The sequence below is a fragment of the Archocentrus centrarchus genome, chromosome 2 (genome assembly GCF_007364275.1).
Source record: "Archocentrus centrarchus isolate MPI-CPG fArcCen1 chromosome 2, fArcCen1, whole genome shotgun sequence".
Lineage (NCBI taxonomy): Eukaryota > Metazoa > Chordata > Actinopteri > Cichliformes > Cichlidae > Archocentrus > Archocentrus centrarchus.
The window spans coordinates 27,863,399-27,878,586 of NC_044347.1; the positions used below are offsets into that span (position 1 = coordinate 27,863,399).

At 39.6% G+C, this 15,188-nt stretch overlaps 1 protein-coding gene across 1 annotated transcript in view; it reads left to right on the forward strand.

The window, feature by feature from the left end:
• Nucleotides 1–244: 244 nt before the first annotated feature.
• LOC115791894 (potassium voltage-gated channel subfamily H member 7-like) overlaps nt 245–15,188 on the forward strand; it is a 98,051-nt gene continuing 83,107 nt past the window's right edge. Inside the window, exons 1-2 of the mRNA XM_030746191.1 lie at nt 245–320; nt 983–1,213. Coding sequence (XP_030602051.1) covers nt 245–320; nt 983–1,213 — 307 coding nt within the window. The remainder of the gene's footprint in view (nt 321–982; nt 1,214–15,188) is intronic.

Genomic DNA, 15,188 nt, shown 5'->3' on the forward strand with positions numbered 1-15,188 from the left:
GGGGGGTTCGGTAAGAAAACCGGAAAGCAGAGGGGGAGGGTTTTTTCTTTTCTTTTTTTTCCTTTTCTTTTTTTTACGAGGATGACTGACTGGTGACAAAGAACACGGGGATCCCCCTCTGGCTTCGGTTGACACCCGCTATAACTTTACGGAAGGCATTTGTGAGGGGACCGGTTTGCTCTTACTTGAACAGCCAAAGATTTATTTTTATTTTTAAATCCTCATTATTTTTGGAAGGGGAACCATGCCTGTCCGGAGGGGTCATGTTGCGCCACAAAACACATTTTTGGGAATAATTATTCGGAAATTCGAAGGACAAAGTGAGTACATTTCCTGGGTGTCAGGTGCCGTGTGGGTGAGCTGTGCTGTATTATTGCCTTTTGTGTCTATCCCGCTGCACCCGAGAACAGTTACTGTGAGAAACAGGCCTTCTTTCATACACCGGCAAGGTTTGGGATATAGATACAGTTATTTCCCTGTGATGTAAATGCCAGAAGTCCATGGAAGTCGTTATGAGACCTTCCTCACATTACTGTGTTATCAAACACAAGGTTTGTTTAGTTCTGGTGTGCTTCTTATATCCTCCTGTTACAGTAGGAAATGCAGTTAAAATGCTGCATATGAGATACAGGGATTAAAGGATTAACATAATTAATTAAAGATTGTATCCCATATACATTTTTCTAATTACACTTTAAAAAATTATTTGCAGTTATGCCTGAAATATGTTTTCATAACTTGTGCAGTATTTAAGCTTCACAACAATTTATTGAACAAGTCTACAGCAATCCCACCTGCTTGTGAAGTTTCATATTGTTATTCAGTCAGTGAAGTACCCACATTCAGGGCTGTAATTCAGGATAATCTCATGTAAACCACTGCACCCACCTGTCTTAGTGCAATAAAACATTTGACATGCTCATATTCATGTTTATGTGTAAATAGTTTTAAATCCCACAATCTCTCCTCTACCCCATCACAGATAAAAAATTCATCATAGCCAATGCCCGGGTGCAGAACTGTGCTATTATCTACTGTAACGATGGCTTCTGTGAGATGACGGGCTTCTCCAGGCCGGATGTTATGCAGAAGCCGTGCACTTGTGACTTCCTGCACGGCCAGTTCACCAGCCGCCACGCTGTGGCCCAGGTAGCCCAGGCGCTGCTGGGGTCTGAGGAGCGCAAAGTGGAGATCACCTATCACCGCAAGGATGGTGAGTGCTGCAGGGCTCAGGTGGCAAATGCAGCACTTGACGCAAAGCTGCTGTAAAAGTCTCCAACTCTAAAATTCACACTGGCCACACTACTGATGCTTTCACTGTGTTTTTATCCTTTTTACAGCTTTATATGCAAATTATTTGTAAAGAAAAATGCAGCAGCTACATTTAGCGTTACAGTGTTTGAATTCATTTTGTGCTGCTATCTAAAAGAAAGACCTACTGATGAGGAAAAACTATGTGAAGGGAGACTTGTACAACATCTATCACTCTGGGTACACAGTGTGTAATTTTTAGTTCTGAGTCGGCTCTATCTGGAGCATTTTGCAGCAGCAAATCACCAAGTGCACACATTTAGAACCCTGGGGGGTGGGGGTGGGGCGGGGGTCAACTGTTAAGGGTTCGTCTGCTGTGAAGTCCAGTTTTGAAATGATGCAGGCACTGAATGGCAGGGAAGGATATTCATTAGCCTTTGCTGCATTGGGCACCCCGAGAAGGATGTAGCTCAGCTCCCTTAAGACCAGTGTGAAGACAGTGAAGCATGTGGTTTCTCTCCTCCTCTTCTTGTCATCTCTGCATTTCTGCTCAGTTTACTGATCATATATGTCACTCTTCATTCTGCTACTTTACATTTTCCAGTGTTAGCACTGACAGTTGTGGCAGGTGTCTGTAATTGATGCGGTCTGTTTCGGTCATCTATGTTTAAGATGATGTAGCGTGCATATGCTGCTCGTGACTTGTTAAGTGGCATAGTTTTGATGAATTACAAAGCGAGCTCCAAAGTGAGAGTTTGAATGATTCATATCCGCTGTGCTAGTTCAGGGAGAGTTCATGTGTTGACCTCTAACAATGGCATATGTATTCAGAGTCTCCTTGCATAACACTTAAGGACTGGTGAAGGTGCACTGTGGTTCAAATAAGGATTAATAGTTTTATAAGCTTTATAAGTAGGGATCATCTTTCTGTGCTCATCTGGTGTTTTTTTGTGTGTTTTATGTTTGAGGAATTGTTTCATGGGTAATTTTACAGTATTTCTTATGACTGTTAGGAGTTTGCTAAAACAACAAGAAATAATACTTATATAACTTTTCTGTATAATGGCCAGTGATCTGCAGTGTTTCCACACATATAGACTTTATGTGGACAGACCACCTGATTATTTTTCGTGACTCATTTTAGTATTTTCATATTTTCACTCCTGCGAGAGAGCAATGACATCCATGATCGATTCACTAGTGGACAACCCCCTTGCCGTTTTCATTTTAAAGTTTAGTCACTGATAACCAACTAGCCCCAGCTCTTCCTGTCTGGGTCCTTGTTGTTAACAGTCTTCAGTTCAGCTGTTTGAGTGTCTCAACCTGAACTCCAGAAAACTCCAGCTCCATCTTGGACTTGATCTGGTGACAAGGCTGCAGAGCACAACAAGAATATTGTCTCCAGCTGCCTACTTATATGTCTATGCATTATTCATATGTGTGTGTGTTTGTGTGTGTGCGTGTGTGGCACTGCGCAAATGTTTTGAACCACCCCTCATATTTTGCTTTCTATGACCCAGACTTTGTTGTCATTCTTTAAAGTGGTCTCAAAGTTTCTCTTTGGACATTGGACATTTTTCACCCTTGCACAGTCCAGTCCTTATACCTGAATTCAGAGGAATTTTTTTAAGCCATTTCACACTGACCTGTGAATCATTCAAGCATAAAAAGCCACCTAACTCAAGTAATCAACCAGTATTTTGTCTTCACATAATAGACAACTTAGCTGAGAGTCATTTTTAAATTGTACTTTTAAGCACGTTGAGCACATAAAAACAATTTGTTTCCTTTTTTGTTAAATCTATAAAAAATGCCAAATATAACACAATTTGACAGGCATAAATTAATATTTTTTTCACCAACAAGGTGATTCCCAAAGAGCTATTAGTCAAAAATGTGGTTTATGCTGGCACATAATGTTTCCTTTCAAATTTTTGAGGAAATTGGACACGTAGTGGTCAAAAGAAGATACAGGAGGCCTAAAAACTCTCAACAGCAGATGAAAATTATCTGAAAGTCATGTCTTGAAGCAATAGGGAAAAAAAAACCCAACAAAGACCTGACACAGTACCTGAGAAATGCACCTGGCCATCTACTGTTTGCCTCAGCAGAAATGGTCTAAATGGAAGGGTGACTCTCAAGAAGCCATTCTTAAGGAAGGAAAGATGGAAAAAGGCTGAGGTATGCCCAATTGCACAAGAAATAGACTGAAAATCTGTGGCAACAGGTCTTATGGTGATGAATCCAAATTAGACATTTTTTGGATCAAATTGGTATCTGTGTGGGTGTGTGTGTGTGTGTGTGTGTATACAGTGCTGTGCAAAAGTATTTGCCCCCCTTCCCTTCTTTTTTCTTTTTGCATATTTGCCACACGTTCAGATCATTAAACAAATTTTAATACTTGACAAATATACAAATACAAAATCCGGTTCTTAAACTGATGATTTCATTTATTAAGGGAAAATCGCTCTCCAAACTTACTTGGCTCTATGTGAAAAAGGAATTGAGGCTTGAGGCTTCTCAGCTGGGAAAAAAATGTCTCATTCAGTCCTCTGTCCATTAGCTAACTCTGAAGTTGGTGAAGAAGCATGTTTTGTACATGCCCTTTTTAAAAATGGCATCTTTCCCACTTTGTTGTCTCTGAAGCTTGAAAAAAAGGCGACTGGACTTCTTTAAGTTTCTTGAAGATGTTTCACCTCTCATCCGAAAGGCTTCTTCAGTTCTTAAAGAAGTCCAGTCACCATTTTTCAAGCTCCAGAAACTACTATGACCTGGATGACTGAGAACCTACACCAGTGAACGTCAACTGGTGGCCCACGGGCCACATCCGGCCCATCAGAGCTTTCCATCCGGCCCCTTGAATATTACTGAAATCAAGACTAGCCTAGTGAGGCGGAGTGAGTGCAGATACAAAAGTGGCTAAACGGCATCTCCGTCAAAAATGAGATAATAATAGTTAGGAAATCCTTTCCACATGTACTATATGCCAATCAATCATGTCAAGTCATAACCCGTTAAATACCCATCTCTGTCTAGTCTGAATAATCAAAAGCCACAAAACGCCACTTCTCATTGCCCGTATAAGCCTCCATGTCCCTAGTACCAATCAGAATGCAAGCTCGGAACATGTGACTTCAAATATTTTCAGCACTGCTGCACTGAGGAGCCGGCTTTTGTTGTTTTGTAAACAGCTGAAGGTGAGTCTAGTGTTGTTTTGTGTAGAAAACATGTTTGGCGATCAAACTTGTCTAACTAAAGGAAGTAAAAGTCGTAACGAGATTTCTGTTGGTGAACCCGCGGAAGGATCGTTACTGGCTGCTGAGCATACTCCCCGGCTCATTTAACGTTTTATTGTTTCCAATGCGCATATCTATAATTACAACAACTGCGCACAATTACGATGTTTCCATAACAACTGTCAACATAACAGAGAAGAACATGTAAGTGCAAGACTTGCACATCACATGATTAAAAATAGTGTAAAATTTGAAAGGATAACTGATATATAAAATGATAATATATTACTTAGGATACAATATTAATTTGATTTTACTTTACAAGAGCATCTGGCCCTCACACTGTCTGCCGAGAAAAATTCCTGCCCATGGACAAATGTAGCTGATGAGCCCTGACCTATACAGACATATTCCCACTTTGTTCCATCTCCTGTTTTGTTTTGTTTTTTGTTTTTTAACAGCACTGTGTGTTTATTCATTGTTCATCCATTCTCTGGGAAAACAAAAGCTGAAAAAAGGCTCTATTGGATAGCAACATGCTTTGGGTGGCAGTGTGCTTTGCCAACCAACAGAATCTCCACAGATGTATCCACATGTACCAATGCGCTATCACTGATGCTAGATTTTGAAATGGGCACTGATAAGCCTCAAATCAGAAGTGCCTGACTCCCTGGTATAACTCACAAACGCGCAGCTTAAAGCAGATAACTCGTAAGCTGGAGAGGGAATGGTGTCTCGCTAATTTAGAATATCTTCATTTAGCCTGGAAAAAGAGTTTTCTGCTCTATAAAAAGCCATCCATAAAGCTAGGACATCTTACTACTCAGCACTGATTGAAGAAAACAAGGTCAACCAAAGGTTTCTTTTCAGCACTGTAGCCAGGCTGACAAAGAGTCAGAGTCAGAGCATTATACATGCTTCCTTTAGGCAGTATTATTAGAATGCATAACATACATTTGTTGCATACATTGTTATGCAGATGATGCCCAGCTTTATCTATCCATGAAGTCAGAAGACACACATCAATTAGATAAGCTGCAGGAATGTCTTAAACACATAAAGACCTGGATGACCTCTAATTTCCTGCTTCTAAATTCAGATAAAACTGAAGTTATTGTACTTAGCTGTACAAATCTTAGAAACATGGAGTCTTACCAGACACTTACTCTAGATGGCATTACCTTGGCCTCCAGTAAAACTGTGAGGAATCTTGGGGTCATTTTTGACCAGGATATGTCCTTCAATGCACATATTAAACAAATATGTAGGACCAGTTTTTGCATTTGCACAATATTGCTAAAATTAGAAACAGCCTGTCTCAGGATGATGCAGAAAGCTAGTTCATGCATTTATTACTGCTAGGCTGGACTATTGTAATTTGGGGTGGCTGTAGCTCAGTAGGTATCGAACCGCTGATCAGAAGGTCAGCGGTTCGATTCCTGGCTACTCCAGGCTACATGCCATTGTATCCTCGGGCAAGATACTTAACCCCAAGTTGCTCTCCAACGCAACTGTTGGAGTATGAATGTGTGTGAATGTTAGATAATTAAAGCACTTAGCTTAATTAATCATGGAAGTGCTTGTATGAATGGGTGTGCATGGGTAAATGTAAACGTGTTGTGTAAGCGCTTTGAGTGCTCATACTGAGAAGAAAAGCGCTATATAAGAACTAGTCCATTTACCATTACTATCAAGATGTCCTAAAAGCGCCCTGAAAAGCTTTCAGCTGATGCAAAATGCTGCAGCTGGGGTATTGACAGAGGGAGCATATTTCTCAAATATTGGCTTCTCCTCATTGGCTCCCTGTGAAATCCAGAATTGAATTTAAAATCCTTCTCCTCACATACAGGGTCTTGAATAATCAGCCCTCATCTTATCTTAACGACCTTGTGTTCCTTCTTTACTCACCTCTTGTCACTCTCTATGTGTTTATACACCACTCTGCATTTGATAAATTATTTATTATCATTCTCTGGTTTCCCTTCCACAGCATGTGTCTTTTGTCCTGTCTCCCATCCCTCACCTCTAACTGGTCACTGCAGATGGCTGCCCCTTCCTGGTTCTTTCAGAGGTTTCTTCCTGTTAAAAGGGAGATTTTCCTTCCCACTGTCAGCAGGTGCTTGCTCACAGGGGGCAAGTTATTTCATTCTGCTTTTATTTTTACGCTGTATTCTGACTTTAGTGGATGGTGTGAAACAATGTTGTGTTGCTGCATGCAAAATGATGTTTTTTTTTCATAGACAGTGACACAAGAGCCTGTCAGGAAGATTTGTTTTGACACTCGATGTGTAATTGGAGCTGTGGTTCAATCAGGATGATGTGTGCTTCCAATCCTGAACACTTGTTTGTTTGTCAGTCTGTGGTTGTGTATGTATAAGTGTGAAATTCATAGTCTGGCGTGCATAAGAAAACCCAGACCGAAAGACAGTGATGTAGATTAGATCAGAAACAGCTCACAGTGCAGTGACAAATGATAGTATCCTTGGAGACATAGATGTTTGTGGTCAAAGGTTAAAAGAAAGTGATAAAGATGGAGAAAAATGCTTGAGGACGTAAGTAGAGAGGAGATGTCAGCCCATGTTTTTAAGCAAAATTGTGTGTTACAGCTTTCAGTATGGTACCTATAGCTTTGTTTGCATTGGCCTAGCTGAACTTTCTGGAAATTAGAAACAAATGTGACATTTTGCATTTGCTTAACTAATGGAAACGTGCTTAACTTTTTTATCCTTTCAACCCCACAACACTTATCTTACATTTATAATTACATTGTACATAGTGAGTTGTTTTCAGTTATTTTACTGATGTCATGAGAAATTTATTTTCCTCTCAAGAAAGTTCAGCTTCAGTGACGTCTTTAATTCGACAACCTTTTGTGTAATAAAAGAGAGCTCCTAGAACACTTAGCAAGAACTACCTAGAGCATTCATAGTTAAAAGCATCATCATTTTTTAAAACTTGATTGTCTCACAGACTCTGTAGCTGTTGCTCTAACTTTGATAGTGGGCTGCATTCTACAGTATTGTGTGAAGTTGATTTAAGTGTATATTTTTTAGCCTATTTTTTCACTTCTGACAACTGTAAGGCATCACAGCCTGTCCTCCTGTGCTTAGGAAAGTGTAGCTGTAACATTATCAGCTGGAGAGCAGTTAGTGCTCTGGCCAGGACTGGCTTCCCTGGCATCAGCAACACAACTTATAGCATTGTTGATTAAAAAAAAAAAAGCAAATATTTTGGGTTGATGTCTGTCCATCATTGGTTTTGTACAGTTTTGTACCTGTTGTGAAGATTTTACGACACAGCCATACGATTAGTGGAGTTGTCATCACCTTCAGGAACTTCACGTCTCTTCTTAATGTGAATACTATTGCACGTTTTAAATGGGCGACATTTATTTGTAATGGAGTATTTTCAATACTGAAAAGCAAGGGAATAAGGTTCCTGACCGTTAGCTGTCTAATGCCCCTCTAGGCCAGTTTGTCAGCCGAGACAAGCTGGAGGGTCAGTGTGCATTGATCTGCTGAGCAAACAGCATTAATTGTGACAAAAATACCTACATGTTGTATTGATCTTATAAAACAGTGCATTGAAGAATGAAAATATATCATGGCCAAATGTCCTCCCTCTGTTGACCCATCCACAGGAGACCTGGATTAAAATTGGACAGTTTGTTAATAATAACAATGTTCATTGGAGCGATTTAGACTGTTGCACCCTGCAGCAAGGGAAAAGGCCTTATTACTATTCTGTATCCTGGTTCCTAATTACCACAGTGTTTTCCTCTTACCTGAGTCAGAGCTTCTCTAGGGAAGGTCGTACACCTGCTTCAACCTGGCATGTTGCTATTAGATATACTGCTCATATTAGGATAAGCAAGTAGGGATAGATGTTATGAATTTATAATTTTTTTTTTTTTACCTTCTAATGTAACCTGGGGACAGGTGTTGCATTTTCAAGTATATGCAACCATTTAATTTTTTTTACTGCACAACAAGTGATCACAAGTGTGCACAAGGCAGCTCCATTTGTAAAAATAAAGACCTAACATGTCTTTGATGCATCCTGGCCATGGGTATGGGTCCATCACTGAAGCATAGATGTTTGTCAGTGAGGGACAAAAATGAGAATAAAAACATGTGCTAGCTGTTTTGTGTTGAGCAAAAAAAAAAAAAAATATATCCAGGAATGGAAACCAGGTGCAACAACTCCCAGAAACTGAAAGTAATAGATGGCAGTAGTACAGCAGCATTTATGAGAATAGATTTAGTTGTAACACAGAGCAAACACACAGCCTTCAGCCTCTACTTCTGTTGTCTTCTTTATTGGAAATTTAGGAGAAATGTCATTGTGACAGTTCTCTTTGTGATGGCCTATTGGAGTCTCTATGAGCCAATCTTCTTTTTAATCCTAGGTCGGTATGAGCACATCGCCCACTGCCCTTTACAGTCCACGAAGGAGATTCTGCTCGTCAGCACAATCTCTGGCACATTGTTAATGCTTTATGATTTGTGCATTCACTGAACCGCTGGTCCTTTTGCCTTTTCAGCGCATCTGACTTCTATAGGAGATGGAGCTGTCATTAAAGTGTCAAATGTTTATGCCAAAGCACTACATTATTCACTGTGAATAGTGTTCTGAAGATATGTAGACATGGGACAAGATGAGATATGCCTCCAGTGATGTGTTTCATGAATTTCATTTGTGAAGTGTGTTAAATACAGACAGTTTGTACAGACACAGTTAAAAGACTCAAGGAAATTAGCCAGTAATTATTTTGACAACAATGGTACAAAGAGTCTTGCACTAAACACATTAATGTTTTAAAGAATATGGATTTAGGGCTTGCTCTAGTCTGGCAGGATTTTTTAAAATTTTGTCACATGGCCCATTTAAATGCTGATGCTACAAAAAATTGGCTTTGCACCATCAGTTGCCACCTAAAACAAAAGCATATCATTTGGTAAAACAATTCCTCCAAGAGTTCCTATTTTGAAGGACGACCCGTTTCAGCTCTCGCATCGAAGAATGCACTGCAGGAGGTAACTACAACTGATGCTCCTCTAAGCGCTCATTGCTCTGCAGGCTTTCATTTGCTAATGAATGTATTTATTACTCAGGTAATAAATAAATTACCTGAGCTAAAGATGAAGTATTTAAATGTTAATGTCTTAATGACAGCTTAAAAAAAATCTGAGTAAATATAAACAGTTCTAATCTCAGCGGCATATATTTACCCAGCAACACCTGCTATTTTCTTCTTTATTCTGAGCATTTACAGGGTTTTGCTTCCCTTACAAAAAGTGCCGACTCTCAGAGTCCTTGGTGTATCTAGAAATCCATAAGCTCAGCACATGCTAAAAGCTCTCACTTGCAAATAGCAAATGAGAGAGAAAATGTCACGCTTTAAATAGATTAAAGCCAGTTGTGCTTCAGTGATGCTCAGTGAGATTAGAGGGTTTTTTTTTTTTTCCAACTTTAAAATGTCATGCATAAATGTGGGAACTTTAGATTGTAATGAACATTTGTTGTCACTGTTTATAAAACCATCATCTCAACAAAATAAGTGACATTATGATGTTGAAGGCTGCTGCTAAAACAAGGATATCTCAGTTATTCTCAGTCTGTTATTCATTTTGGTTCAGATTTGCTAACAATCTGTGAAAAAAAAACTATCTGGATGCAATGTCAATTTTGTGACTGAAAGGGGTGGACATGATAAATTTTTGGATTGGTTTTTATTGCATATGTATCTTTATTTGTGTATGTATATTTTTAAAGCTCAGCTTTCTGGGAGTGTCAGTATTCCAACGAATCATACAAATTTGATTTATTAAGGGTTGCAGCAGTCATATTGTGTCAAATTGAACAATCTTTTGGTTCTGTGGTGGCTATGGTAATTGCCCCTTGGGGTGTATTTATGTGAAATGCCAGGGAAAGATTTTTCTCACGAGTCTTGTGCCACAGTTTTGGCTGTAGCTCCTAATCCTGATTACTTAGAAATAAGCTTCATATATTTCTGCTCTTCAGTAATACTATTTTTGTGTGCGTGTGTGTTTTTGCTTTGGTTGGTTGGTTGTTTTTATTTATGCTTTGTGGGATTTTTTAAAAAATTTTTATTGAATTGAAGTGAACATGGAGTATAGGAGGGACGGGGAGAATCCTAATACAAGACATAAGGATGACAGGCAGCCAGGTTACTTTTAGAGTGAGCCAGTGGGTTTCCAGTGTCGTAGCTGCATTTTTACAGAGACCGGTCCATAAAGACAGTAGCCTAGAGAGCGAGAGGAGCTGCGTGTCTTTTCTCAGTATTGCATGCAGAAAGAGCTCTGCAACACTTTCTTCTTGCTACTATCACACCTCTTGTATGCCACATTGAAGTAACTGTCAAAATCAGTGAGACTCAGATCTGAGGTGTGTTAAATTGTTGTCAGAATGGTATGTAATACTAACTTTAATTAAATACTTGTGCCATGGCAAAGCATGTAGAAGGGGAAACGCTTCTGCAAATTTACGCACTAGGCATAGTAATATAAACTTTATTAACATGCATATGGGTGAATAATGTTCTGTGGGCTTCTGCACATACTACAGGTCAGCTGTTATTAGGTTTGGGTACTAAATTTGGTACATTTTAGGGTACTAACTGAATTACTACAGAGTACCATTTCACACTGAATCAATTGGTGCCAAATCGGTATAAGAGCACATTGAGGCTAAACCATCGCTGTCTGCTGTTGTTGCCCTCGCAAATGATGGCGTGCAAAAGTGGTTACAACAGCTGGCACAGTCCGCATTTGTGTCTTTTTGGCTGCTTGTACTCATCTCAATTTTACATGCAGCTGCCTCTCATTGATTTAAATGTGATGTATTTTCAAAATAAAATATACGCATAAAACCTGCGCTTACACTGAATTCTTCTGCTTAGTAGATACTTGTTCATTGGGTCAGCTCATTTTGGTCTGCTAGTTTGGGTTGCTGCTGGTTGATGTCTGTTAAAATGAACTGATTGCATGTTAGTTTATAAATTGGCATTCAAAGAGACTTGCATTTTGTTTAACCTGCTTTTAAAGTCTCAAGTAGTTTTCTCTGGAGCTTGAAAAAGGCGACTGGACTTCTTTTTGTTTCTTGAAGACGTTTCACCTCTCATCCGAAAGGCTTCTTCAGTTCTCAACCAAAAGGTGGAGAGACCCAGGTATTTAAACCCCTGTGGGCGTAGTCCCCTGGAGGTGGTTATGACCCTCTATTGATCATGTGCTTGAACACATGTGCCCAGGTGTGAAGGGGGCGTGGGTCATATTTAATCAGTGGTTTCAGTTGAAACCAACTTAGGACTCCGCTCCGATCCATCTCAAGTAGTTTGTTTGTCAGGAAATTAAGACATCTCTGCTGAGAGGGTGTAGGTCATTGATCCATAACATTCATTAAACGCATTCTGACTCACTTTTCCTTTTGCTGCTCTTCACTGGTAGAGCAAAAGGACACAATGGAAATAATATCCATTCTTCATCATTCAGCAGACGTCACCTATAAAGGGGTCATATTTGGGTATGCACAAAGCACCTAATGTTACAGGTTACAGTGTACAATTTAACACCAGAGCTAGACCAAACAAGTTGCTCCCTTTATTCATTTAATAAAAGTTTTTCTTAACAGTTTAAGTTTGGGCAGGTCCTACCACTCAACTGTCCTGTTAACTCGTGAATTGCTTGGTTAGCATTGAAAACAGATTATAAACGAAAGATCTGAAGGTATATTTGTTGGCCATGGAGATGGAGATACGAACATGGGCATTGTAGGAACTTGGAACCAGATCAAAAATGTAACTAGCTGACAGATTTGTACATACAAGAATTAACTGATCTGAAGGTGTTTTATATGACTGACATGATTCCTGTAGTCTAGATGCTGCTGACACAACTGCAGCATGCTGTGTGAACAACTCGCAGTGTGCAACTATCCAATGAGGATACGCAAACTGAACATGATGACTGATGATGATATGACTCAGGCTATTTCATGGCGTGAGTCTTGAATGGAAACCGCACTCCATAAACCCAATTCTTGCAGATCCATTGCTGTGCAAACAAGATAAGCTCTTGTTCTGTTTCGCCTGCAGTCGCTTTCATGTTCTCAGGTTCAGCTGTGTTTGAATGCATACTGTGGGCAGCTTATCTTTGTGGAAGGCATATGTATGAAGGAAAACAGTGTGAGCTAAAAAGGGGAAAATGCAGAGGGAATGGGGAAAAGATCAGATGCAGTGGGGGGGAGGAAGATGGGGTAACAAAAGACAAAATAAGCAACATAATTGAAAGACAGATAGTGGGGATGAAGAAAAGAGCATTCATCCTTATCTAATTGTGTGTGTGGTTGGGGCGGCTGGCAGAGAGAGTAAATGAAGGTGTCAGAGATGGAAAGAAATCAGGTGCAGCTGAATATCAGATGGCTTCTTCCATTGTGGGAACACCCACTTGAATTCAGTCCAGCTGCTTGAGAGCTGCTTCAATAATTGATGGCCCTAGTTCTGTATCAAACACCCTTTGTCTGTCTCTCTGGAACGGAAGTGTTACCTCTTTATGCAGATAGAGAACATTATTTTCAGTTGACTACACTAAATATGGAGTGAGCATTCTCATGTTCAATGTTGAATGAACCCATCTGGGATAAACCAAAGTAGCTGCTTGGAAAACTTTTTTGTGTGACTTTGACTACCCCCTGTCCAGCTTATTTTTATCACTTTGCAGGACCCAGCAAGAGAGCAGTGTAATGAGCAAAACCACCACTCTCAGTCTAAAGTGACACAGATAGATTTGTGTTGTAGCAGAGGCTTTGATTTCCTCTATAGTCATGCCTCACAGTGGCGCTCATTTATAACGAGTCTCTCCGATAGCTTCCCCAGGCTGCTGGCAAAAGACGAGGGCTCCCCAAATGCAGATGTGGTTCTCAAGAAAAGCAGGCACTTGCTTCTTGGGTTCACATTCATGCATAACTTCACGACAGCACATAAACACATTTTTTAAGCTGTTCAGATCAGTTTCCTCTTATCTGTCATTACCTCTTTTTCCCTATACAAAAGAGGCAGTGCAGTACAGCACAGTACCTTCCCAGCAACCATTAAAAGCCATGATATGACACACAACTCTTATACTCAGAGTGGCTCAGGGGTGGATAACAGGACTATTGAACTCCAGCCACAGTCAATCAACTGTCATCATTTTCTAAGTATAACTATTATTCAGCTGGTAATGTAGGTCTGGGTTCACTGACAGACCCAGTATAAAGACAATACAATTGCTAAAGCAGACTCATTGGAATGACTAGAGCATTCATTTAAATTCATGTTTATTTCAATTAAAAATTCACTGAAATTGTAAAGTGTAAACCTGCATGCGGGTCTGTATGTGCTCATCGGTTGTCACGAACCCCGCGGCCTAGTATCTACTATTCTCTTATTGTTAAAATAAATGTGCTGCCATTTTGTGCCATTGTGGTTGTACTTTGTGAATCTATGTCGAAATCTTTTAATCATAGTCTGATATTTCCACCTTTTGCCTTCATTCACTCTGCGCAGAGGACGGACTGAAGATTTTGCTGGTTTTGCCACAAAACAAAAATATTATTTGTTAAAAAGTAGGTGAATTACTAAAGTTACATTTTTGGAGAAAAGGCACCTCCCCATTGCCTGTTAAATGAAATGACTGAACTTTACCATTAAAAAAAAAAAATGCTCTTTGAAAAGAAAGGTGTCCAGGCAGATTTAGAGGGTTTGCATCTGCACTTTTCATATGTTTCTATATTCACTTAAAAAAAAAATGCAACAACAAAAATGCCTTCTGAAAAGTAAATTGTGCAGAGATAAACTCGTTGTTCTCATTTAACATTTTATTGTTTCCCGTGCTCGTTATATCTGTAATGAAAACTGCGCACAATTGCAGTGTTTCCATAACAACCGTCAACATAACAGAGAACATGAAGTGCAAGACTTGCACATCACATGATTAAAAATAGCATAAATTTTGAAGGAAAATTGATATATCAAATGATAATATATTTCTTAGGATACAATATTCATTTTATTTTACTTTACAAGAGCATCTGGCCCCCACAGTGTCTGCCAAGAAAAATTCCTGCCCTTGGACAAATGTAGTTGTTGACCCCTTTTTGTAAAGTATCTGTCTTACATCAATTGACTTAATTTAATGACTGGTTAAATTAACTTACAGCACCAAGCCTACATGATACAGGCACCATTTCTTAAAGTGCTTTGGTTGCACTTGAAAGCATTTAGACAACATTATATATAGGTAGAACCTCTTAGAGCAATATTTCTGAGAAAGGTTGGGCTGCTGTCCCCCTGTGACAGGCCTGACTTGGTTAACAGGCCAGGCCAGCAGGGTATCACTTGCCCAGTGTCACACTAGTAGCTCTGTGAGGCACTCCTGAGGTCCAGCACTTCATTAAGCTAAAGCTTGCTAACCTTTTCTACCTGGTAATTGATCAAAGGTTGGCTGATCAGCAAAGTTTTACAGTTAAACCTGAGCTGAACACACAGACCTGTACAAAAACTCATGGTAGTTTGTCCAGTAGTTTTTGAGCTATTTCGCAGTGATAGATGACAACTTGGTGAAATATGTCTTTGCTCTTCTTTTATTCTGGTTGCATATTGATTTAATCTATGTTTTTCCTGCCCAAGGTTTTTACATTTTA